This window comes from Protopterus annectens, chromosome 2.part1 (genome assembly GCF_019279795.1).
Source record: "Protopterus annectens isolate FY-2018-M chromosome 2.part1, PAN1.0, whole genome shotgun sequence".
Classification (NCBI taxonomy): domain Eukaryota; kingdom Metazoa; phylum Chordata; order Ceratodontiformes; family Protopteridae; genus Protopterus; species Protopterus annectens.
Window position 1 is genome coordinate 1,990,380,942 of NC_056729.1, and position 27,768 is coordinate 1,990,408,709.

At 38.6% G+C, this 27,768-nt stretch overlaps 1 protein-coding gene across 1 annotated transcript in view; it reads left to right on the forward strand.

The window, feature by feature from the left end:
- Window positions 1-27,090, forward strand: part of LOC122795078 (collagen alpha-3(IX) chain-like) — a 167,433-nt gene extending 140,343 nt beyond the window's left edge. Inside the window, exon 7 of the mRNA XM_044063653.1 lies at window positions 26,757-27,090. Coding sequence (XP_043919588.1) covers window positions 26,757-26,938 — 182 coding nt within the window. The 3' untranslated portion in view covers window positions 26,939-27,090. The remainder of the gene's footprint in view (window positions 1-26,756) is intronic.
- The last annotated feature ends 678 nt before the right edge of the window (window positions 27,091-27,768 follow it).

A 27,768-nucleotide genomic window follows, 5' to 3' on the forward strand; every position in this document is an offset into this window, starting at 1 on the left:
GAATGGAAACCAAACCAGAACTAGAGAAAAATCAGACAGCAACTTAATGTGCCAAAACGCAAAAGAAAAATATAAGGGGAAAGGTCAGATGAGAAGGAAAGAAATGAAAAAACGTCATAAATATAGTGGTAAGTACAGAGATGTCCTGGAACAAACTCACATTGATCAGGATTTGACATAGAAATGGTTAAGTATAGGTAGGTTGAAACCAAAAGTTGAAATGTTAATGATGGCAGCCCAGGATAGTGGACTACATAAAGGTTGGTTTACAAAGTCCAGTGAACATGTGGGAGAACCAGGCAAATGTAGGTTCTGTAAAAAAGAATTGGACAGTTGCACATCTTCTTGCTGGGTACACTCATGGCAGAGGGTCTGTACACGTAAAGGCACAATAATGCGGCAAGACTGTTGCACTGGAGATTGTGCAGACAGTACAATATAGAAGTAGCTGAGACTCAATGGAAACATGAACCACAAAGCAGTATTAGAGAATGATGAATTATTTGTCACATGGGATCACCTATTACCATCAGTTAAAAAATAGATGCAAATAAAAACAGATATAGTAGTACATGAAAAAGACAAAAGTAGCATTTGATCATTGAAACTGTACACCTAGTGATTACAGTGCCAAAAACTACCAGGATTTGTAGGAAGAAACAAGAGCAGTGTGGAAGAAAGATGCCCTGACAGTTCCAGTAATAGCAGTAGGAAGAATGACTCTAATAAAAAAGAACCTTCAGTCATACTTAGACATGCTAGCAGTACATATAATGCCAGGTGATTTGTAGAAGAAGTCAATTCTGGCACATTGTAACATCAAAGACTGAAACAATACTAATTTCTTGAACTTTAATTATACCCTGACTTAAGAATGGGGCCCATTCCTGTCATGGTATTGGAAACCCAAAAGACTTGGAGAAATTAAAAAGAGAGTTAGGTTCAGTACTCAGTGCATTCACCACCTCTGAAATAAGCTCCCTGGAGGAGGTGCTATGTCTAAGAACATCTGATGTTCTGAAGACCCTGAGGCAAGTAAACCCAAGAAAAGCAGCTGGTCCTGATAATATTATGGGAAGGGTTCTAAGAGACTGTGCTATCCAACTGGCCAATGTACTAACAGATATATTCAACACATCCCTGCAACTAGCCATCGTACCCAGTTACTTCAAAAATACGACAATCATTCCCTTGCACAAGAAATTCCAACCAACAAGCCTAAATGATTACCGGCCAGTAGTTGCTCTTACATCAACAGTATTGAAGTGTTTTGAGAGGCTGGATCAAGAACCATATCACTTCAAGCCTACTTGCAACACTGGAAACATTACAGTTTGCTTATAGATCTAACTGTTGCATGACTGATGGAATAGCTATAGCACTTCATGAATCCTTGGCACATCTAGAGAACAAGAATTGCTATGTCAGAATGCTGTTCATTGATTTTAGTTCTGCCTTCAACACTGTCATCCCCCAGAATCTGATATTGAAGCTGATCCAGCTGGACATCAACACCCCCCCCCCCCCATGTAGCTGGATACTGGACTTTCTCATCAACAGACCCCAAAAAGGAATATATGTGGGAAGTAACATTTCAATCAGTATTATGCTGAGCATGGGTGCCCCTCAGGGCTGTATCCTGAGTCCTCTGCTGTTCACCTTGTTGATGCACGACTGCATGGCCAAGCATGAATCCAAAAAAATCATCAAGTTCGCGGATGATACCATTGTTGTAGGTTTTGTCAGAAATGGTGAGGAAACAACTTACAGGGATGAAGTGGAGCATCTGACTGTGTGGTGTGACAGCAACAATCTGGCCTTAAATGTTAGCAAAACCAAAAAATTTATAGTGGACTTCAAGAGGACTCAGGAGATACATCAACCTCTGGAAATTAAGGGGGTGGCAGTGGAAAGAGTCAAAAACAAGTACCTGGGATTGCACATCTCAGATGACCTATCCTGGTCAACTTGTATTAGCCAGACAGTGAAGAAGGCACAACAATGTCTGCACTTCTTACGGAAACTGAGGAAGGCAAACCTGTCTCAGTCCATCCTCAAAGCCTTCTACAGGGAGACCACTGAGAACAACCTCTCAAATAACATCATAGTTTGGTATGGTAACTGCAAAGCATCTGACCACAAGGCACACCTGAGGGTAGTGAGGACAGCGGAAAAAGTCAGTGGTTCTTCTCTCCTATCCATGGATGATCTGCATGAGACACGGTGTGTGGGAAGGGCTAGGAAGATAATCAATGATCCCACTCACCCCGCTCATGACATGTACTTCCACCTTTCCTCAGGCAGATGGTATGGCAGCTTACACTGCAAAACATCTAGACTGAACAGGAGCATCTTCCCTCTATCCATAAGGCTGCTAAACTTGAACGCCAGGCATGACAAAGAATAATTAGATCAATATGCCACTTGCTGGGATGTATCATCTATAGTAATCACTCTGGTACAGTTAGCCTGATTTCTTATGTTATTACTTCCTAAATGAGCAATAGTCAGGAGTGAGTCATCACTCCATACATGTACAATATGCACATCAGAATATATCATACTACAACTGGTGAAGTGCAGTATCTAAGCAATCACAATGTGAAGTCATAGTCATGCAATACCTACTGGTATAATATTGTCTAATATCTTCCTGTCCAATTGTGGTAATTTACTGTGTTGTTAATATTCTAATTATTACTGTATGTGCATTAGTCTTACTGTCATTCAAACTATGTGTTTATTGTTATGTCTTGAATGGGGACCAAAGCAACATCATTTCATTTAGCTTGCACTACTGTGTATATCTGATTGACAATAATGTTTACTTTGACTTTGACTTTGAAATAAGACTCCCTCTGCAAAACAGTACATTATCTTCCTTCATATGGGAACTGGATGCTTGGATAGGTATTCCTAATTTGCCTCTAGTTTGACAGGCCTAGCCCTCCTTGAAAAAGGAAAAATGTTCTAAGGATGTGTCCCGGCAAGCCATAAATAGTTACAAGTCTCAGCCATCTTGTATCTCTTATGATCCTGCAATCCTACATAACATTTGTATATGGAGTCATCTACTGTAACTAAACACATGCTTTCTGAATAAAGGAAAGTAATGCCTTACCCAGTAAATGTGAATTATCTCAAACAAGAAGAACCTTTTTAAAAATGTTGGCAAGGTCAGTTTAACTTTTACAACACTGAGAAACACCAGTCATGAAATAATGCAGTACAAAAAATAGAAAAGCCCAGCCTGGCATGTACATTATAAGTCTAAAGACAGTCCCAGTTTATGCACCTCTGTATCTCTTGGACTGTTTTTTCTGGGTGAATGATAGTTTTTTGAGCACACTGGGATCTCCCACTGTTTTCAATTAACCTCCTTATCCCTCGTCCCTGACACCTGCACTGGTACCTTCTCTCCTCTCCCTCTATTTACCTGTTTTTCCAGCCCTGTTTTACAAATACACCCTGAAGCAACGGGTGCCATTTTCTTGAAATTTGTATCTACCCCTGTCGCTGCGTGTTCTCCTGGAGGAGTGTGCTTTCCCTGTAAATTTCATTGAAGTATTTTTTTGTTTTTTTCTTTGGAAGTAAATTGTATTACAATCCCACATTACCTGCATTTCTGGTTTGTCAACTGCCTTGTTGCTGTTCATGTTATTTTACCTATTTACACTTGCTATAATACCTGCTTAAAGCATGCCACAGCTGTATTTCTTGCCTGTTGTCCCTCCTTCTCACAGCGTAATGTTACGTAACTCTGAATTAGCACTGTTTTAAAGTGTGCAACATAGCTTATTTTTATTACCTTTGTGTAGCTAGTGTAGAGTTTGTTGATTTCCTGCTTTGCATATGAGCGTAGCCAAAAGAATGATGAATGCTCCAAAGTGATAGATGTAACTGCTATTTTCATGAACTTAGCTCCCAGTAGTTATCTTTGCTTTTTGCTGTGTACATTAGACCTATAGGACAATGTACTGTAGCAGCAGAGACAATGTGCTATGTGTGCATGCACCAAATGTAAAACAGTTCTCAGTCTTTCTCTTAGCTAATAATTATACTTTTGCTTGCTTTTGTTTTCTTCTTCATAGTGTTGTATACCCCACATCTTATCCTTCTTTGTCTCCTTCTTTCTTTTCAGTTTTTCATACCCACAGCAACTCCCTGCATACTTTCCTGACCATATAATCCACCTCTGTGAACTGCCAAGTGTCTTGGGAACCTGAATTAAATTGCCAACCCTGTAACAAGCATAAAAGTTACCAGGCAAAGTACGTTGTACACTACGGAACTTTAGCTGCTTTTATTCTGTGTGTTGTCCTATCCTTAGTGGGGAGCACACCCTATGAATCCACCAGCAATCTTATTTCCTTTTATTTCTCATCCTGCTACTTTAGCTCTCTGTCTCCTATATCTCATATTCCTAACCCACTATTTTTTTCTTATGACTTTTACAAATACCTCCTTAACATTTTTCATCCTTGCTTTCTACCAGTATGTGGTATGTATCTTACACTCAGCGACCCTGTACAAGTTATTAAACTGAGCCCTAGACTCTAAATTTGTAGGATAAAAGTAGTTTTCAACTCACAGTCCCAGTTTCTGTGCCTCTGCATCTCCCGGACACTTTTTTCCTGGGTGAGTGATAGTTTTTTGAGCACACTGGGATCTCGCACTAGCCTCTTCCTCTACCCTCATTCTCACCCACCCCCTCTTCTGTTACTTATATACCTAAGGTTGCACACCCATTTCCACACTCAACCAATCACACCTTAATCATCTAATTACCTCACCCCACTCTTTCACGCTATACCCTTTTCCTCCCTTATCCTATTTATCCTCTGCTACACATACACTATACTCTCCCATTACTAAACTGAAAAAAAACAGCACTGCACCATTTACCCTAGCCTCTTCAATCCCTTCCAACTATGTTGCATTATCACTCTATCTTCTACTACTCCACTATATCATATCTTCTCTACCTAGCCTATAATATGACTGACTTCCACAACTATTACATTAAGTACCACCACTCCCCCACACAGACACACACCACACCTCAACCTCCAAATACTCATTATAGTCTCATCTGCCCACACCTATACAACTTTACTGACTCCCTTCTCTTTCAACTCAAACATATGACATCCTCATACCCTCAGTTCCCCACCTTCAAGTTCCACTGCATAATAACCAAACTAAAGTACCTACGGCTGCACTCCCTAACACAGATTAAATTACACACTGAAATCCATCCCAACCCAGGCCCACACTGTGACTTACCTATAAATCAACATCTCCTCCCCAACCCTAATCTTAATATTTTAAACACAAATCCCTCCAAATCTAAAGTACACACCATTCTACCAACCACGTCTAAATCTGATTTGCTAATATTCAATGTTAGTATTGAATCCTATGATGTGTTTCTGCATATTTTGTATCCCCTCCCCTCTCCTTTTTTTTTATCACAGCTAAATTTTTGTATGTATTTTGTGTTTGTTTGTTTTTATTGTTTTCTTCTTCTCCGCCTCTACTGAAAATGGAAATACTTCCAGTTGGACTAGCCCGGTTAACAAATGTAAAATAAAATAAATAAAATAAATAATTTCAGAAGCCTTGCAAATACAATTACTGAATTTCATGCTATCTTGGCTACCTACTGCCCTGACATTGCAATATTAACAGAGATCTGGTTAAAACCACACATCAAGGACCCTGAAATTACTCCCAACAGTTATAATATAATAAGACGAGACAGACTAAGCAAAAGACGTGGTGGTGTTGCTACTATGTTTAAAAACTCTCTAAAAGTAGAAAAAGTAAACTATATATCTCCAGACATCCCCAATGCAGAAGTACTCATCACAAAGCTACAAATTAAACCTCACAAAGCCATAATTATCATAGCTGTTTACCTTCACCATGGAAACAATCTTCTGAGCATTGAACTTCTCCTCTCCTGGTCTACCTCCACTTTCAGTCAAGAAACCTTCATCCTAGGTAATTTTAATCTTGGTTGGCTCTCCTGCTCTTCAAACCTCCCTACCTTTATCAATCTCTACAACTTTACCCAAACTATTAACTATCCCACTCGCACTGACAAACACTCAAAAAAAGAGTCATTACTTGATTGGATATTAACCAACAAACCAAACCTGAGTTACCAAGCCGGCTGCCTTCCCATCATCCTCAATGACCATACCCCTACATTTCTACTTAGACATAAGGTTCAAATCCACTCTTACAGTCCTTTCAAATATACCCATTGCAAGAAAAACTTCTCCCCTGATGAATTCAATCTGTTACTACAACATTGTGACTGGTCTCCACTAAAAAGCCTAAACTTGGACCTTGCAGTAGAATACTTTAGCAACAAATTTCTTAACATACTAAATAGTCTAACCCCCACCAGAAAAATATGCACCAAATCCAAACAATTACCTTGGCTTTCTAATGATACTAAACTAGTCGTCAAGAAAAGGGATAGAGCCAGGGCACTATAGCAATCCACCAAAAACAAAGATGATTTCATCTTTAATCAGCAATTAATAAGTCAAACTAAGAAAAGAATAAATAACGACAAAACAATACTACTACCGACGCAGTCTGCAAAAATTCAAACACAACCAGCAAACTTTCTGCCAAACTTTAAATCACCTCTTAAACCCTGGTAAAAACCCCACCCCACTGCCTCCACATCCAACACCAGTGAATCCTTAGCATCTCAATTCAACTCTCACTTCATTAACTCTATCACCACCTTCCTAGAAAACCATCAAAATCCTCCACTGTCAGTCCCCACCCCCACTACTATAACTACTAACCGTTTCTCATTTAAACCCATTCAAACGTCTTACATTAAAAAGCTCCTATCCAAACTAAAACCTTGCTGCCTTGCAGCTGACCAACTGCCTAATTAATTCTTTAAACTAACAGCCCCATCCTTCACCTATCCTATCTCTGCCCTTATCAATCGCTCAGTCTCTGAACAGTATTTACCTCACCTATGGAAAATCTCTCATATCATTCCCCTCCACAATGGCAGACCATCTACAGATATCTCCAACTACCATCCCATTGTCATTCTCCCACCCATATCTATATATAAAGTCCTAGAAAAATGTTTTCACCAACAGCTCCTAAATCACCTAACCACTAACAACCTGCTATCTCACACCCAACATGGATTCAGACCTAAACTTAGTACTAACACAGCCTTAATAGCTTTTACTGAATCTAATGTTGTTGTGTCTTTCGGCTTTTCTCGGTTAGGGGTCGCCACAGAGGAACTCAGGTCTGCTAATGATTGGCAGTAGATTTTTACGTGCCGAGTTGCCAGCCCTGATGCACAACCTTCAACGAAGGTACGCCCATTCACGCATGTCTCCACACAGAAGACACTCTAGCTGATAATCGAACAGCACAACGTCTTACTGTGAGGCGACAATGCTACCGCAGCACCACCAGCACAGTGTCTTTTACTGACTCTAATCATCACCTCAAAAATAAGAGACTACTAGTCTCAGCTATTTTTCTGGACATGTCAAAGGTTTTTGACACTGTTTCTCACCAACTCCTACTTAACAAACTTTCCACCTACAATCTCAGTTCATCATTTTCTTGACTGGTTTCATAGCTACCTATCAAACTGTACACAGGCTACCAAATAGGATAACAATCTTTCTCTTCTACTGCCAGTATCCACTGGAGTACCCCAAGGGTCCATACTTGGACCCCTCCTCTTTATTATATTTATCAACAGCCTAAATTCAGCAACCCAACTTGCTACTATCATACAATATGCAGACAACACATCACTTATCTGTGCTGCCCCTACCCACCAAGAACTCCAAGAAAAGATTCAAAAATCACTACAGGAAATTGAAACTTACTTATCTAACCATCAACTCATTCTAAACCCAAATAAGACTAAGTTAACAGTATTCACAAACAAAACTTCCAAGCCCCACTCACCAACTCTCTCTATTTACTCAGTCAATGGAACCAAGATTGATCCTACAAATCACACCAAACTCCCTAGGTGTAACAATAGATCACAGGTTAAAATATTACATTCATATATCCCTAACAATCAAAAACGTACATGCTAAACTTAGATCACTCTACCAGGCCAAACCTTTCCTTACACACCAAGCCAGGCTTGCCACAGCAAGATCTGAACTTCTATCTACCCGTCTCTACTACTCAGACATCTTCACAAACTTACGCAAGGCTGACCTTACTAGCTTAGATTCCTGCTATAATAAAATAGCAAAGTTTGCCAGCAACCATTCCCACAAAACTCATCATTGTTCTGTTCTTCAGCAAGTTAACTGGCTTGAACTTCCCAACCTGTTAACATTAATCCAAATTACCTTTACCCACAAAAGCATTCACAACTCCATTTACTGCCCTGCACTCTCCTTGGTCCAACCTCATGTCAATACCCAGTCCCTTAGGTCTTCAGACAGACTGTTGCTAAAAATAACACAGTCTCACAACTACTATGGTGACTCCCTCTATTCCAATAAAATTGCCAGGACCTGGAATGTTCTCCCTCAACACATACAAAATATTCCCAACTACTCTACCTTTAAAAGAAAAACAAAGGAATATCTCAAAAACACCTGGCTTTGCCCCTGTAGCTCTCCAGGATAGACTTCTTTCTCCTAGCTTTTCTCTGCTACTCTCAGCACCCTTAAACAGCACCACTGCTCCATCTAAGCTGTTTTAAATTTTTGGCACATGCTCTGCTAGCATTAATCCATGAAATTGTTTCAAGCTTTCTCTGTGTTATGACATTATATTTGTCACAAAACATTTTCCTTTCATTATTAGTCAATTGATGATATATTTTCCTGGGTTTTCTTCTATTTTAGTCTTTGGAAGTGTTAATTACTCAGTTATACATAAATCAGTACATTTTATTCTCTAGGTTCGTGCTATCAGTATAATGTCATAGTCATTTTAGCTACTAATGTATATTTTTGGATGTGACTAATTGTACTTTGCATTACTGTTCTATTTATATTGTCTTTGAGGAGCTTTTCTCCCTGAGTCTCCGCTGAAAACGGGCTTCTGGCCCAGTCGGACACTACCCGGTTAACAAATGTAAGTAAGTAAATAAATAAAGTCATGGTATATACATTTGGGAATAATTTATTAGTTTTCTATTTATTTTATGTAATGAGGCACATTCATATATTCAGCATGCTTTCATTTTGTTAAGCTTATGCAATGGATTTTTTAGAACAGCTATTTGGTTACATTTGAAGAGAAAGGGGCTATATTCTGGAAGTTGCTGTACCATTTCTAAAATCCTGGTTATGCCCCTGAAAGACAACGTGCATAGGAAATCTTACTTGAATCTATTGGCACTGCTGTTGATATTAGAAAATGCTAATTTAATGCTTAACTTTCCCTGGCACTCCAACATCTGTTTAAATGCTACAGAAAAATAATTATGTTGTATCTTACTTGTGGTGTGTTGTTTATTATGTGTGCTGTTCAAATAGTTTTATTCTTAGTTTTGTTTGTAAGTGTAGCTGGTTGTAGATCAGTTGTAGGTAGTTGAAGTGCAAAGAACTTTTCTGTAAAAGTAGAAAAAAACAAAGGTATTATTATGACTGTAATGCGTTTCAAGTTATATTCTCTTGGTGATGAAAGGGTGGGAGTTCTTCTATGCCTGGGGAAGGTATTTTGGCACCTGGATTGATGGTTCCTTCTCCTTTTATCACCCGGTAGCAATTGTAGACAGAAAACCTTCTGTATCTCACAATTAATCACAAAGGGTATTCATTTAAAACAAAGAAGATTATTGTTCCCCTGTACTCTACCCTGGTTAAACCCGGTATAGAATATAATACAGCCGTTGGCATGTTTCTTACACATAAAACATCAAAAAAAGCACAGTCTCCTAACAAAAGGTATCTCACGCCTCAAAAATTGATCTTCTCAGTAAGACCTGGAATCGCTGTCCATGTACTGTGTGTCATATAGGCACATGAGGGGAGATCCTGCCCTGAGAGACCCTATTATCCAAGACCTTCTCTTTCTCAATATATCAGATAGTGTAGGCAGCACTATGACAAGAGATCATGATTTACATCTGATAATAAGCAAAACTAAATGGAGAGATACATTTGTTACCCAGGGCCTCCCCTTGCTGTCAAATAGACACCCCTTGCATGTCAAGCAATGTCACACCTTGTTGGCCTTCAGACATAGCTTAGACAAATGGATGGGTGCCTTAAAATACACTCTAGGACTTACAGGTCTTGTCGTCTTTGGAAAATTCAGTAAAGCCTCTGGGTGGTTATTACCAAGGCATGCATGACCCCCAATCAAATAGCATTGCATTTCCTATGATTCCCATGATTCCTTAGTAGAATTAGACGTATTCATAACAGGTTTGAGCCCACCTATTAGAATTGTTATATACCGCATCATTGTACTCTCTCAGTTTAATACCATAACAAAACTAAACTTGTATATTTATTTATGTATTTATTTACTGAATTTTTGAACCAGGGTAGACAGCATTGATCAGTTCTGATCAATTTCAGTCCCAGCTCCAGGCCAGTAATATGACCACTCATACAGAGTATAAAAGAAAACAAAACATGAAGTGACAGTGAATACATTACAAGGAATGTGTGATGCAAAGAATACAAAAGTACATAAACTAGTATAGTGAGAGGATAAAATTACATCAATATCAATATACATTTAAGTACAAAGCTTGCTTTACATTTAAGAAGATAGAACAATATATATATATATATATATATATATATATATATATATATATATATATATATATATATAATATACACACAGTAGAGAGTTGATTATCTGAACTAATTGGGACCTAGGGTAGTTCAGATAATCAAACATGTATTGAACCAGATAAAAAAACGTCTCTAATCTTTTTTTCTGCACATAGGGAATGCACTTTTCAGCCATTCAGTGATTCTAGTGGACAATAAATAAGATTTTTCACACATGAGTGGGCTACAAGCTCAAAGAACACACACAAGCGAATATGTATAACGTTTGCATAGTCAGCCTTTATGATTTTTCCTACCCAAAAACTTTGGAAGGCTGTGTTCGGATAATTGACGTTTCAGATAATCTACGTTCGGTTAATCAACTCTCAACTGTATATATAAGCTGGGTATATAAAAATCTGCGTTGGAAGGATCAAAGCAATGCAAATTAGTAAAAGTAGTTGGAATACAGGAGACATGTTAGCTTATTTAGGTTATGATCGTAGGTTAATAGGTGTTTACTTCACTACTGGGACCTTTATATGCCTAGCCTTGTATCCCAAATGTATTTTGAGCATTAGAGGCTATTTTAATAGGTATATGTAACCTAGGGTATGATTTACCAACATAAGTGTTAGACCCGGGATGAATTTCCAATTTCCCATCCACTAGTCCAGGTTACACTTGAATAGGGTTAGAGAAGAACTCTGTTTCACATGGATGGAAAGCCTGTACCAGATATGAATCACATACCTGTCCTTTCAGCATGTCCTACTTATGTTGCAAACAAAGTTCAACTCCCTAGATTGAGTAGTTCTGGTGGTATTGATTTTTGTGGATGTGCGAACAGCCATCAGAGTAGGATCCTAGGATGTCTTGTGTACTAGGCACAGATCACCTCTCAACAGTATCTAGCCTGAGTATTGAGATAGGACTTTGAGGTGGTTGTATGTGCCTGGTCAGGTACATACCAAAGGGTGCATTGTTCTCAGTGATAGGTCTGATGAGGGCTGAATCGATACAGAGGACCAATCACTTCCTTTGACCTAGATGCCATTCCCTTGCTTATAAATAGAGCAACGTAAAAACATTTCCTTACTACCTTTGACACATGTTGGTCAAAAGCTCTGCTACTATCCACATACATCCACCAATTCTTGACTACTGGGTGCACTCTTAGAAGCATGTTATCAATGATGTAGTTTCCTACAGTGGCTGACTTCCCAAGGGGTGCTATTATGCATTTCTTGGCATTGCGCTTTAAGTTGTAGATTTGGTACCAGTCATTTGTGTTAGTCTTTCTTGTAGGATGTTAGTGTCTTCAGGGGATTCTATGACTGTTCCTAGTCTTCTGCAAACTTGGTCAGCCAGAGGCTTTTGAAATTGGCTTTGACTTCTGAAAAGTATATGCCAAAAAGAAGCTGGCCCTGCACATGGCCCTGATGGACCCAGTTTCTTTGTGGAGCTGGTCTCACCGATCCTAACTTTCTTGGTCCTTTCTGAGAACCAGCTGTCTCTCCATCATGTAACATAGGGATTAATGCCTAATTCAATGAGTTTGTTTACAATGTCGAAGTGAGATATTGCATTATATGCCTCAGCCAGGTCATGGTAGGCAGTATGCACTATTTTGCCCTTATCCATTGCCCATACTCTCTCTCTCTCGCTCTCTCTGCCATACATTTCAACTGCCCAGATTTTTGCAGAATGTCCAGATTTTTGGCTTATATTTTTGTGCTGTTCCTCATAAAATCTGTTTTTTTCTGACAAATTACTGGGATGATCTGAGGATTGAACTCACTAAATAATGACATACATTTGAGTTTCAAACTACAAATCCTTTAGAACATGTATGTTAAAACAAACCCTGTTACTCTAGCAACTTTCTAAGTTTGTAAGAGCAATATTTAAAACATGTCCCTATTTTTGGGCCTATGTCCCTCCATTTTGTCAGGCTTTGTCCAGACTTCTTGCACTAAAAGGTTGAGAGGTATATATATATATATATATATATATATATATATATATATATATATATATATATAGATATATATATATATATCTCTCTCTCTCTCTCCATATATATATATATATATATATATATATATATATATATATATATATATGTGTTGTTTTTTTTTTTTTACTTTTCTTGAAGTGCTTTTTCATTGCCCTCTTTAACTAAAGTCCCATGGATTTAATTGGAAGATATGTTTTCTGAATTCATGGAGGATTCATAAGTTCAGACAAGCATGACACAATATATTATAAACTTTCCAGATTTTAGAATCAGTGTGTGAATCATCGACACATGAACCTACATCATCCTTGCCCAATTCTGAAACAAAACTATCTAAACACTCACGGTGATAGGCTGCAGAACCTGTAATTACTGAATTTGTTTTCCCTAGCTGTAGAACTGCATTTTAACTGTAATTTTCTCTTCAGTTAAATACATCAAAATGTTTCATGTAGTAGATTGTGCTTGCTGGAATAAATATTCTCTTTCTAGGTGCCATCAGCTAGGGTTCAAGTCCTAGCAACTTGATGAATTAAAGATCCAAAAAAAAATTCAGTTTCATGCTAGTCCTGTGAGCTACTTCTGCATCATCCCTATGGTTGTCATCAACGTATCTGGCCATCTGGGTTACAAGTTGCCCTCTTCGCCTGGTTCATTCAATCTTCCCAAACATAATGTCCTTCTCCAGTGATCTCTCTCTTCTTACGGTATGACCAAAATAAGACAATCACAACTTCATCATTTGGGCTTCGAGTGACATAGCTGGATTGATCTGTTATTGATTTGTTAGTTCTTCTGGTGCTCCACGACACACATAGAATCCTTCTCCACCACCAAAGTTCAAATGAGTCAGTCATCTCTCTGTCCCATTTCTGTGGTGTCCAGCTTTCGCATCCATAATTGACCACTGAGAAAATGAGTGTGTGGACAAGTCTGATCTTTATTTTGAGTGTTATTTCGATGCTTTTGAATACTTTGCTGACGGTCTTCATTGTAGAGCGACCACGTGCTATTCCATGAAGTATTTCTTCCCTCCCAGTTACTTCCATGTTTACAAAAGACCCCAGGAGATTAAAATTCTTTACAACTTCTATTCTGTCATCTTCAAGCTCAAAATCTTTGTCATTTTCTGTGTTCATAATCTTTGTCTTGTTTATGTTCAGTTCTAATCTCGTTATGACTTTCAACTTTGACTTTCCTCAACAGATACAGCTTGTTTTCTTTACTGCTGGTGATGAGCATTGTGTCATCTGCAAAGCGCAGGTTGTTTGTATTTCAGCCACCATCTTTAAAACTAACTCTCTTCTTCCAAATTTGCTTTTCTGAAGATGGCTTCACCATAAAGATTAAACAAGTAAGGTGACAAGATGCATCCTTGCCTGACATCACATTTTATTAGAAACCAGTCAGGTTTGCTATATCCAGTTCCCACTGCAGCTTCTTGATTTTTATAAAGGCTCTTTATCAGCTGAGTTATATGTTTGGGTATTCCCATTTGCACTAGAGTTCTCTATAGTTTATCATGATCCACACAGTCAAAAGCTTTGATGAAGTCGATAAAGCAAAAGTATACAGGCTTTTGGTATTTTTGCTCTTTTCCAATATCCATCTAACATTGGCAATAATGTCTCTTCTTCTTCGACTTTTACCGAAACCAGCCTGAACTTTGGGAAGTTCTTGCTCAACGTATCATTGTAGCCTTCGTTTTATTATTTTCAGCAGTATTTTGCTGGCGTGTGGAGTTAATGCAATCATTCTGTAGCTGTTACAATCCTTAGTATCACCTTTCTTCAGTATAGGTATGAACAGTGATCTTCTCCAGATGGTTGGCCATGTTTTTCCCTTCCAAATCTGTTGACACAGTTGAGTGATGGCCATGATAGCACCTTATGAGCCTTTGATTAATTCAGTTAAAATACCATCGATGCCAGGTGACTTGTTCTTCAATAAAGCTTTAATTGCTGCTATGACTTCTTCTTTTAAAATATCTGGTTCTTCCTCAATGTCAATTTCCTGTTCAATTTCCCTAATGTTATCCACATTACCTTTTTTGTATAAATTTTCTGTATATTCCTTCCATCTTTTTTTTATTGCTTTCTGGATTGTTCAATATCATTCCACTGGCATCTTTAAGCATCCCCAATCGAGTTTGGAAGTTCTGCTGCAGTCTCATAATATTCTGATAAGCTAGTCTGTTTTTCTGTTTACAGGCTTCAATTAAATTTTCTGACAGATATCCTTGAAATATACTTCCTTGTCTTTCCAAATTTGACATTGAAACTCGATTCATTTGTGATACTTTTTCTCTATCACCGGAAAATGTTGCTTGTCTTCTTTGTTCTGCTACTTTTCTAGTTTCTTCCAAGATCCAATGTGATTTTTTTGGTTTTCTTTCTCTTCTGGAGTGTTTTTTTCAGCTTTGTCAATAATTATGGGTTTAATATCATTCCATAACTCTTCAGGATCTCTATCTCCTGTATCAGGAACAGCAACTCTGTTATTTAATTTGATCCAATAGTCTTGTGGAATATTTTCAATATCATATTTTGGAAAGTCTCTAATGATCTTCTTGTGAAGCTTTACCTTTATCTTGCATGTCAAAAGCTTTTGGTTGCTTCCCTAATCCTGGGTTAGTCCTTGCCAACAACACTGCAGATTTCCATCTCTGTCCTATGCTGATGTAGTGCATGCCACTTGGAGATATCCATGTGTACTGGCGATGCTTGTGGTGTTGAAAATGCATATTCATGATAGATGGTTGGTTTTGCAAACCTGTACTAAGTTATCGCTGGCTTCATTTCTTTCGCCTATGCCATGCTTTCTAACCACTGCATCTTCAGATGTGCTTCCTAATTTTGCATTGAAGTCCCCCATGATAATTAGTAGATCTTGTTTTAGCATTTCATCTATTTCATTTTGAAGTCGTTTGTAGAAGAATTCTACATCCTTATCTTCCATGTCTGTCGTTGGAGCATATACTTGGCTCAAGATGACACTGATCGGCTTTCCCTGTAGACGGATTGACATAACTCTATCACTGATAACATTATGCTTTAGTACCGTCTTTGAAAGCTTATTGTTGAGTGTGAATGACCCGCCATTTTTCCTGTATGCTTCATGACCAGAGTAGCAGATGCAATGCTCATTTGATTGAATGTGGCCCTGTCCTGTCCATCTGAGTTCATTAATCCCTAACAAATTGATTTTGGCTTTTTCCATCTGATCTTTAACAATTTCCAATTTTCCTTGGTTCATACTTCGTACATTCCATGTCCCTACGTTAAAAATAGCTTTGCAACTTCTGATCTCCCTCTTCTGTCCGGCAGCATCAAGAAGACCTCATGGCTTTGATATGTCAGCTTCACAAACAGTGGGCATACTCTGGCTGACCTTCAGCTCTTCGCTAGTAGTATGGTGAGTGCCTTCCGACTTAAAGGACCATCTTCCAGCACTAAAAGTCACTTATTTTTGTTTCATCATCATCAAGTTTTCTTGGCAGAAGACAGAAGTAGACTGTCGGGCCTTTCTTCTGCACACTATAAATTTGATGCTGTCGCTGTTGTCACATCAAAAGTGATTTTCCACCTTCAACACTACCCATCTGCTGCTGCCCAGATGGATGGTACATCGTTAGTCTGCCATCTCCATTGAAACCTGTACGGACATGGTACATGGGAATAAGCATTACACCTTTGTTAATCCCACAGCATCTGCAATCACTTTCACTATTAAGTACACATTATAAGGATATTGCAATCAAAGCACATTTAAAATTAATGCTATTTAATATTTTTTGTGTCTGTTTTCCCTATATTGCTTTTGCTGTCTTAATATCTATCTGAAGTGTACATATCTTATTGGTTTTACAGAGAACCAGTTTCACTTATGTTACAGTCTTCTAAACAGTCTCTGTGTTTTTGGTCTATTTGTTGAAATATGGTTCCTGGAAATTTAAAGAACACTTCAGAGACACCCGAGGTACTTTGGCCATCTGAACAAAAACTCTTCCTCTTCCTCTTTCATTATTGTGCTGTCATAGTCTGCCTCTCGTTCATTCCATCAGCTTTCTTTATTGTGGTTTAATATTACTGGATCACATTTAAGTACCAGATATGAGCATTCACCAGTCCCTTTCCTTTTTTACTGCTTCTGCTTTGTTTTCTAACTATATGCTCTTCAACTGAGTTTTGATTCCCAGATGCTTATCTTTACACGTAGCAGTACAGCTGCTATCAATTGTTTGCAGACTGAAAATTTAATTAACTTCACTGAACTTCCTTCAAACCTGCCAATGCTTGTTAAATTCATCGGCAAAAACATAAGCCATAACACAGTGCACTATGTATATATGTATAATACCAGAGGCCTCAGTTTAGTTTAGTTACAGAAATGCTAACTGGGTAACAAGAAATCCCTAAGTTACAAGGCAGAAGAAAACACAGACTGGCATGGAGTAGTTACACTGCATTGAGACTACAGAGGAATAAGTAGCAGAAATGAGTACCATTGGGTAATAAGAGAAAACAGCTACTTTTTAAAACTCTTGTGTGCATTTGGAGGGTGTTTTTGTCTGCTGTAGCATCTGGTATTATTGTAAAAACTGGGCATTAGTAAAAGTAAGCCCAAAGGCTGAGCTGTATACATACTGAAATTTTAACCATTAATCAGGGTGTTAGGGGTTAGCATGATGATTAATGTGTTTGCTTCATAGACTGAAGGTGCAGGGTTTAAATCTCTACCTTTCAAATAAATTGGCTAGACTTTAAATGGCCCATAATGGCATCTAGCCTTGTAGTTACCTGTAATGTCTCTAGGGCTAAACAAAAAAATGAATTTTAATTATTTAATTTATTTCACTTTTCCATATATGTCATAATCATTTGATTAAATACATAGCATACTATTTGTTTTGAATTATATATTTTTTTGGAAAAATGTAACATATTATGGTTCAGCTCTCTCCCTCACAGTTCCAGGGTCCAGGATTCAGTACAGACCTTGAACGCCTTTTGTTTCCTTATTCACCACACGTCTACAAGCTTTGAAAGAGAAAACATGCTGTTTGGCTGGCTGCTCTAAACTGCCCAAATGTATTACATTTGCCTTTGTGACCTGGATATGTGTGTGTGTGTGTGTGTGTGTGTGTGTGTGTGTGTGTGTGTGTGTGTGTGTGTGTGTGTGTGTGTGTGTGTGTGTGTGTGTGTGTGTGTGTGTGCGTGTGTGTGTGTCTGTGTATATATCTATATATATCTATATATATCTATATATATATATATATATGTATATATATGTATATATATGTATATATATATATATATATATATATATATATATATATATATATATATATATATACACAAAGACAGATAAATATTTTGCATCGAGCCTTGCTCTTGCAGTCTAAGGGACCAAAATAAACCTGTTCACTTATGCAATTAAGAAATAAGTAAATTAAATAATGTCAAATGCATTATTTGCACATTTATTAGATTTTATGTTGCCTGCCCTCTCTTGGCATCTAAAATGTGCGAAGTATTACACATAGTGTAAATACATTTGAAAGTCAACAGTTTTTACTGACTGGTACTTAACATTGTGCTAGCACTGTGCATAGTTCAGAGTCAGACTTTATTAGGTGAAGTATGTAGTAGACGTAATGAGAAAGGTGAAACTCCAAATAATAAACACAGTGGAATATGCATCCAGGACCAATATATCACTTCAGAGACAGTGAAATCATAGTATACCAATTTGGATACAATATCAATGATGCTGTAGTCTTCCAACCAGGCAACACAGGAACAACAGTGGTATTCATTCACAGAGTACCTTTACTGCCAGCCCATAGTGACAACCAGTTGGAGCCAAGGTTATAAATCCATTCATTAATACAGAGATGCTGATGATCTGTAGTGCAAATATTGCTGATATATCAGTACCCAATCAAAGTTCGAAGAGGGTGCACATCAGTGGAGACATTAATCCTTTGCTGATGGTGGGATAATAAACATAATGTTTAATATGTGGATACAGTGATATTCATCCAAGTTTTCAATGGTTTACTGTGCCACTGTAGTAGCACATGTGGCAAGGAGATGGCCAGTACAGGTGGACAACAAGCTAGTGACACCCATGTACACATCAAACAATAATAGTATTCCAGTGACCTGTGGTGAACAGCATAGGAATATCACTGGAATCTGTCAATGGCTCACTCTCACAGTGATACCACATGCTACAGTCAGCACATACCACATACATCTGTTGACCTGCTATAGGGTTCAAATAGATTTTGTGTCAATGCTGAACTTCCTAGCATAAATGGAGTAATTAACTACAGACACATCAGCACAAGTTGCAAGTGGATCACATCACTGACCTTTGTAAATTGGAAAGATATTTTACCCTGTGAATATGCTGGTAGTATGTTATAGCATGGCAGGATTTACAATGTGTGCAACAGAACCCAAGTAGTATACATGATACTCGGGTATATTGTGTATATTCACTGCAACATTTCATTTAAGATAACATCATAACCAATAGCCTACTGATATGTAATACAGCTTACCTGGGAAAACCATGGCTACTCAAAGCTCTCCATAACCCAGAATAGAACAGGTATAAGCAAGCCAAGTATAGAATATGTACTGCTGATGTTCAAATGAGATGCATTTTGCAAAGATACCTAAATAACTGGTAAATGTTGACTGGAAAAATATCTGAATTTATTCATAGCTTTACAGAAGTTTTTAAATACTGACAGCTTTGGCTCACACCCCCTGCATTACGGTACTCATGTGCTAACTGTGACCCTACCCTTATCCCTGCACCTAACCTACATATTAGGATACTAAACACCCTTTATCTAACACTACAACTAAACAATACAAAGTACACACACACACACACACACACACACACACACACACACAGACATACACTCATACGCGTGCACATGCGTACCTGCACGCACACATGCACACACTTGTTACAAATGGAAGTTTCATCAGTACTACCAAGTCTCACTGGTTATGATGGCGATGATGTCTGATTCCATATAAGCCTAGGGTTTGTGCTAGGCTGCTTTCCGTGAAGCAGTGGTTAGCAGTGTCTTGTATAGGCACAAATACTATCAAGTTAAAATTTTCCTTAGAACAACTATCACTGCAACCTTCCCTATTCCCCCTGCTGCTCTAGGAGCATCTGAGTTTCGCACAGAGCAGCATTGCCTTGTTGGATAGCTACAGTTTGCACTGAGTATAGCACCCATTTTTCATATGAGTGCTATCATCCCAGTCCAGTTAAATCTACCCACTCTTCTTCCCTGGTTAAATCCATAGTAAAAAACCTGAAACCATGGATAGACACTTTCCTGCTATCTCTGTGGCCAACCTGGTGGACATGGGCATCTTCAGGCAATGTAACAATTGTCTCATGTATACTGACAGCCACTAATCTTGAAACAAATACATTATGTGAGAGATATAGTTACACTATAAAAATTGAGACACAACTCTTACATATTGACAAATCAAATGACAAAGACAGATTGTCAGCACAGGCACATCATTTCCCTCACTAAATAAGGTCTCAACATGTAAACCCACATATGCAAAGGTACTGACAAGTAACTTACCAAAACCTCTGAGGCTTCCCATACACTGCCCTCAGAAACCACATGTGAACAAAACCAAATCAACACCAACCACTACACATAAAAATACACATCACATTGTCTCCACAAGCAAGCTCCCAAGGCAAAACACCACACATTCAAACATCTTGGTTATAGGAGACTCCATTGTGAGACACATGGAAGCCCCCCTCACCAGGATAGATAAAGAGATGGTTGCACTCAGTTGCCTGTCAGGGGCCAGGATTCACCAGATCATGCAGGCACTCTGGTCACTCAATCACAAGTACCAGTGTGACTCAGCCATAGTCCATGTGGGTGTAAATGACCTGAAGTGTACCTCCCTGGACTATATGAAGAAATATTTGATGGACCTCTTGGAACATGTATCACAGGCTGGTATGAACTTTGCAATGAGCAGCATTCTACCCTCACCAAGAATTATATCACAATACAAACAGAAAATGACGAACTTCAATAATAAGCAGAACAGAAGGATAAAGGCCTAACTATGGGCCAGGCAACCTGGGCTCAATTAATGGCTGCAGCAACAGAGGAGTTGGCAGTGAGGGACAGATGCACCTATCCTATGGGGGAGAGCATTTGTCTTGGATTTCCCTGCATGAAGGTGTCATCCATAGAACGGACTAGCCCTTGGATGTAACAGGCTAATATAGGGGAGGGGAGGATGCCAAGCACTAGGTTATAAGTGAAACAAATTCCCTGGTGGAATCATTCAAAGGCATGACCCCCTCACCCATGGACTCCCTTGGGTTCTGCACCAGCCCCAGCCTTAGAACAGAGGATCAGTTGGAGAGGATGATAGGTAGAAAGCATAGAAACACCTAACATCTACACATGCTGCATGTTGCCCTGGAATAGACTAAACAAATAGAAGTGCTTCAAAAATCTGAACTGTATCTATATTTCTAATAAATATTATGTACTATATAAAAGGATCAGCTCCTGCTTGTAATTCTGAAGGCTTATTTTACTATATATTGTTAATCTGTACTATTCATATCACAGTAGAGGACTAACCTTACATTAAAACACATTTTATTTAGGTGAATGTGTGTTGGAGCCCAGCAGAACATATTAGCTGCTACACTATTCATGTCTCAATTATAAGTTACAGTTCTGCATACCTTCTTCGTTAACTCATAAACAAGATGTGAGACATTTACATACCTCTTTATTTTCTTACATTTATATTTCGTTTTATGGCAATTTCTTATAACATCAGGTGAGTTTTCATGCAAGGAGTAAATAAAGGCTAGCATGAACTGAATTCTTTTCCTCTTTGTTTTTTACTGCTCTTCTGTATTTCTTTAATAGGTAATTTCCTTTTTAATACAGTGTGTATTTGTGTATTCCTCGTATGCACAGAGTTAGAAACAGGAAGAGAACTAAATTAGTCTGACATCTGGAGGTATTTGGATGACATTTGTTACAGTAACAAAATAAGAATGAAAATAATAAGTATGTGTCAACATGTAACACTTTATCGTAGGCATGCACTTATTTTATGGTAATATTTCTCAAATACATCACCAGGTTGGTGGCATGGGGCTGATGGAACTTCTAACAAATTAAATATTTGTATGTCTGTCTAACCTTTAGCCCACCCTAACCCTCACCTCCCAACTTTAATGGCTATGTTTACAGTGAGTATTTGATCTTCTTTTTTTGGCTGTTCCCGTTAGGGGTCGCCACTGTGGATCATCTGTTTCCATTATTTCTTGTCCTCTGCATCCTACTCTGTCACACCAACCACATGCATGTCCTCTCTCACTACATCCATAAACCTTATCTTAGGCCTTTTTCTTTTCCTGTTACCTGGAAGCTCCATCCATAGCATCTTCTGCCAATATACCCAACATCCTTCCTCAGCACATGCCCAAACCAGCACAATTTCACCTCTCTGGCTTTGACTCCTAACCAGCCTGAGCTGACCCTCTAATATACTGATTCCTAATCCCATCCATCCTCATCACACCCAATGCAAATCTTAACATCTTTAACTCTGCCACCTTCAGCTCTGACTCCTGCCTTTTTGTCAATGCCACCATCTCCAACCCATATAACATAGCTGGTCTCACTACTGTCTTGTAAGCCCCCCTTTCACTCTTACTAGTACCCATCTGTCATAAATCACTCCTGAAACTCTTCTCTACCCACTCCACCCTACCTGTACTCTCTTCTTCACCTCTCTTCCACACTCACCGTTACTCTGAACTGTTGATCCCAAGTATTTAAACGTATCCACCTTTGCTAACTCTACTCCCTGCATCCTCACCATTCATCTATCCTCCCTCTCATTCACACACATATATTCTGTCTTAGTCCTGCTGACCTTCATTCTTCTCTACTCTAGAGCATATCTCCACCTCTCCAGGGTCTCCTCAACATGTCCCTTACTCTCACTACAGCTCACAATGTCATCCACAAACATCATAGTCCACAGGGACTCATGTCTGATCTCATCTGTCAACCTGTCCATCACCACTGCAAATAAGAAAGGGCTCAGAGCTAATCCTTGATGTAATCCCACCTCCACATTAAACACATCCATCACTCCCACCATAGACCTCAACACTGTCACACTACCCTTGTACATATCCTGTACCAGTCTTTCATACTTCTCTGCTACTCCTGACTTCCTCATGCAATACTACAACTCTTCTCTAGACACCCTATCATATGCTTTCTCTAAGCCCACAAAGACACAATGCATCTCCTTCTGACCTTCCCTATACTTCTCCATCAACACCCTCAAAGCAAACATTGCATCTGTAGTGGTCTTTCCTGGCATGAAACCATACTGCTGATCGCTAATCATCAACTCCCTTCTTAACATAGCTTCCACTACTCTTTCCTATAACTTCATGCTGTGACTGATTGATTTTATCCCTCTGTAGTTACTACAGCTCTGAACACCACCCTTATTCTTAAAAATCGGTATCGAACACTTCTTCTCCACTCCTCAGGCATCCTTTCACTTTCCAAGATTGCATTAAACACATTAAACAATCTGGTTAAAAACGCCACTGTCATCTCTCCTAAACACATCCATGCTTCCACAGGTATGTCGTCTGGACCAGCAGCCTTCCCATTTTTCATCCTCTACAAAGCTGTCCTTACTTCCTCCTTTCTAATCCTTTGCACTTGCTGATTCACTATCCCTACATCATCCAACCTTCTTTCTCTCTCATTCTCTTCATTCATCAGCCCCTCAGAGTACTCTTTCCATCTGCTCAACACACTCTCCTCTCCTGTAAGTATGTTTCCCTCATTATCCTTTATCACCCTTACCTGCTGCACATCTTTCCCAGCTCAGTCCCTCTGTCTAGCCAAGTGGTACAGGTTCTTTTCTCCCTACTTAGGGTCCAACCTTTCATCCAGCTCTCCATACTCCTTACCCTTAGCCTTCACCACCTCTCTCTTCATCATATGCCTCATTTCCTTATACTTCTGACTACTTTCTTCATCTCTCTGACAATCCCACTTCTTCTTCACCAACCTCTTTCTCTGTATACTCTCCTGTACTTCCTCATTCCACCACCAGGTCTCCTTGTCCTTCTTCCTCTCTCCAGATGTCACACCAAGTACCTTTCTAGCTTTCTCCCTTACCAGTTACACAGCTATTCATTAACTCTTCACTGCCACCCAGGGCCTGTCTTTGCTCTTTCCTGAGCTCCACCTCACAATCACCCGTTTTCAACTTCCACCATTTGATCCTTGGCACTGCCCTCACACTCCTCCTCCTCTTCTTGATCACCATTATCCTACAGACCACTATCCTATGCTGCCGAACTACACTTTCCCCTACCACCACTTTATAGTCTCCAATCTCCTTCAGACTGGCCCTCCTACATAGGATATAATCCAACTGTATGCATTTTCCTCCACTCTTGTACGTCACCCTATGCTCCTCCTTCTTGTTAAAATAAGTATTCGTCACAGCCATGTCTATCCTTTTCACAAAATCCACTACCATTTGACCTTCTGCATTCCTTTCCTTAACACCATACCTACCCATCACTTCCTCATCCCCTCTGTTCACTTCACCAACATGCCCACGAAGATCCATTCCAATCACCACTCTCTCACCCTTGGATACATTCACCAACACTGCATCCAACTCACTCCAAATTTTTCTTTCTCATCCATTGCACACCCAACTTGCTGAGCATATGCACTAACAACATTCATCATCACACCATCAATTTCCAGCTTCATAAAACATCACTCTGTCTGACTCTCTTTTCACCTCTGAAACAATCTTGGCATACTGTTCCTTCAGGATAACCCCTCCGCCATTTCTCCTCCCATCTGCACCATGAGAGAACAATTTGAACCCACTTCTGATACACCTGCCCTTACTCCCCTTCCATCTGGTCTCTTGCACGCACAATATAGCAACCTTCCTTCTCTCCATCATATCAGCTATCTCTCTCCATATAGCAGTCATACTGCCAACATTCAAAGTTCCTACTCTCACTTCCACACTCCTAACCTTCCTCCTCTCTTCCTGCCTTCGGGAATGCTTTCCACCTCTTCTTCTCCTTTGGCCAACAGTAGCTCAATTTCCACCAACAGCCTGTTGGCTAACAGTACTGGTGGCAGTTGTTGTTAACCTGGGCCTCTGCTGATCTGGTATGGAAATCTGTATTGTTATCCGTATATGTCATTTGGCAAAGTTTTACAGTGGATGCCCTTCCTGATGTAACCCTCCCCATTTATCTGAGCTTGGGACTGCCATGAAGGAATGCACTGGCTTGTACATCCCCAGTGGCTGGGTTAGACTGATTATTTGATATATGCCTGAAATAAACCAGTATCTTCTCTCACATAATATCCTCTGAAATAGTATTGCCCTTCAGAGTCCGCACAGCACACATCTTAGCCTAATACTAATTATAACTTTAAGGAATATGATTAGATTATTGATTTGGGATCAAGCTGGAATAATCCTATATATTCATTGATCCTGTCTGCATCAGACAAGTAAGCCCTTTGGTGTTAATGATAATCCTAATCCAAGTCTTAATCCTAACATTAGATGACTTTGGGGGGCTAATATTAAACAAATAGGTAGATAGAGAGCTGAATTATGCTGGCCTATTTACTAACACTTCATCACCAAATTTAAGCTATCACCCCGTCTGGGACCAAACATTTACCCCATCTGTGTATAAAACTGACTGATCCTGCTGACTAGTGTATATTTTGCAAAGCAAATTGAAATATTTAATGTAGCTGTTTTATCTCAATCAGACATGCGATGTACCACAGTCAATAAAGTGGCCATAATTTAATGAATACAGACACTGATAGATTATAATGACAGCATTTTGAGTGGCCTTTTACTGTTAAAATGTTCTAAAATGGGCACTTTTGCCATTATTGACTAATACATTTTGTTTCACTGCTAAATGAAAAAGAATGTTCAAAACTGTAAATTAAAAAAGCAACTCTAATGAATGCTGTTGTGATAAGCAAGAGCTATAACATAAAACAAACAGGATGGTCACTCCAAAAGAACACATGCATTGATGCATGGTCCTAAAAATGTACAGCGGTACCCAGGGTTTGAAAACAGCCCGGGGACCAAGATGCACTTAGTCCGCCACTGGCTCCAAGTTTGCATACAGACTTGACTCCGCTAAAATAATATAAAATAATTCTTCTGGTTTCATACTGCTGTGCACATAACTGCCAAATGAAGGTTATCACACATCTGACTGGCTTTTAGTTGGAAATATGTTGTTTACTTTTAGAGATTTATTGTACTCGTGTACTTTTTTCAGGGAAGGCAACTACATACTGATTTCTTTTATAGTTTACATCAAAAAATATTTCCAGAACCAGTGACTTTCCTTAGTATCATCTTTTTTGACTTTGCTTATCATTTCACATGATGGGCTGTAAGAGGTTTGCTTTATTATATCACATATTCCTTCAGAAGAATAAAACAATAATTCATCTTACTTATCTTTATAAATATTTCTTTGAAGCGACCATTTGTAGCATATTATGATGCATTTACTTTTGAGACCAGAATCCAAGACATATATAAGGGAATAGTTATAATTTACACATTTTCAGCAGATATAACTAATAACTTGTTTTTCAGTTAGTTTTGTATATTTTGCTGCAGGCAGCTGAAAAGGAGACTTTTATTTAACAATCCAATGAAAGTTGTACTGTATCATTATGTTAGAATAGCTACTTTGATCTGAGATTCAGCAGAATGAAGAACTGAATGACTTATTTATACTAATAACTCTCTTTATGTTTTTGTTCCTCTTCCATGCAATAGGGGAGCGTGGTAGACCAGGTCTGGCTTTTGATGGAGTACCAGGTCTTCCTGGCCCAAGAGGCCATATGGGACAGCCTGGCTTGAGAGGTTATCCTGGTGAAAGGGGATCTCCAGGCCTGTGTGTGACAACAGGATGCGACAGCGAAAGTGGAGAAGCTGATGCTACACATGAAACAGAATGAACATCTCAGAAGCAATCTTAATTTAAAGACAAGAACAAGAAGCATAGCAAAGAGCTGGACATGTTTTAATCATTAACATGCTTTTCATTCTAACAAGTTATAAACTTCAAACAAACATGATGAGTACATGTTAACAGTGATGAAACTGATTTTCTAATGGTGTCAGAGTGTAGTAATTACTGAGCAATCTGTTAATGAGCCATACTGTAGGAGGAAGATAATTTCAGATTTTTGTGGCTGCAAAATGCAGTTTTTATTTGTAAAACATTCTTTGTCATGACCTCTCATGCTGCTGTTCTTCAACGTATGAATTCAGAAATGAAAAGTGATGTCATTGCATTTACATTTCTAAGTGCAGTTTTGTACCTTTAATGAAAACAATATTATTTTTGTTAATATATGAATTATCTTAAAATGTGAAATGACAAATACATATCTGCTTCTTTGATATCATTTGTTATTACTGAAGTGATCAATCAAATCAATAAAGTACTTACAATTTCAAAAATAAATTAGCACATTCTGTTTTTATTGAAACAGTTAAGCAACCCAGTGATATATAGACAAATGATTATTTACATCTATGTATGTCACTTGTCTTTCTGTCAAACTGTTTATAAACAGGAAAGCCTAAAAATAGCTAACCGTTTCGCATGCATAAACATATAGTGTACACATAAAGATTTTGTGGTTTTATCCAAGTAACTAATATTTATTTTTTATTCGTATTTTTATTATTTGTTATAGTGGATAGTGGGTTGAATCACTACCTGCTTTCACAGATAAACTGTGAGCTTTAGCCTGGCTCCAGTCACAAAGAGATAGAGGAC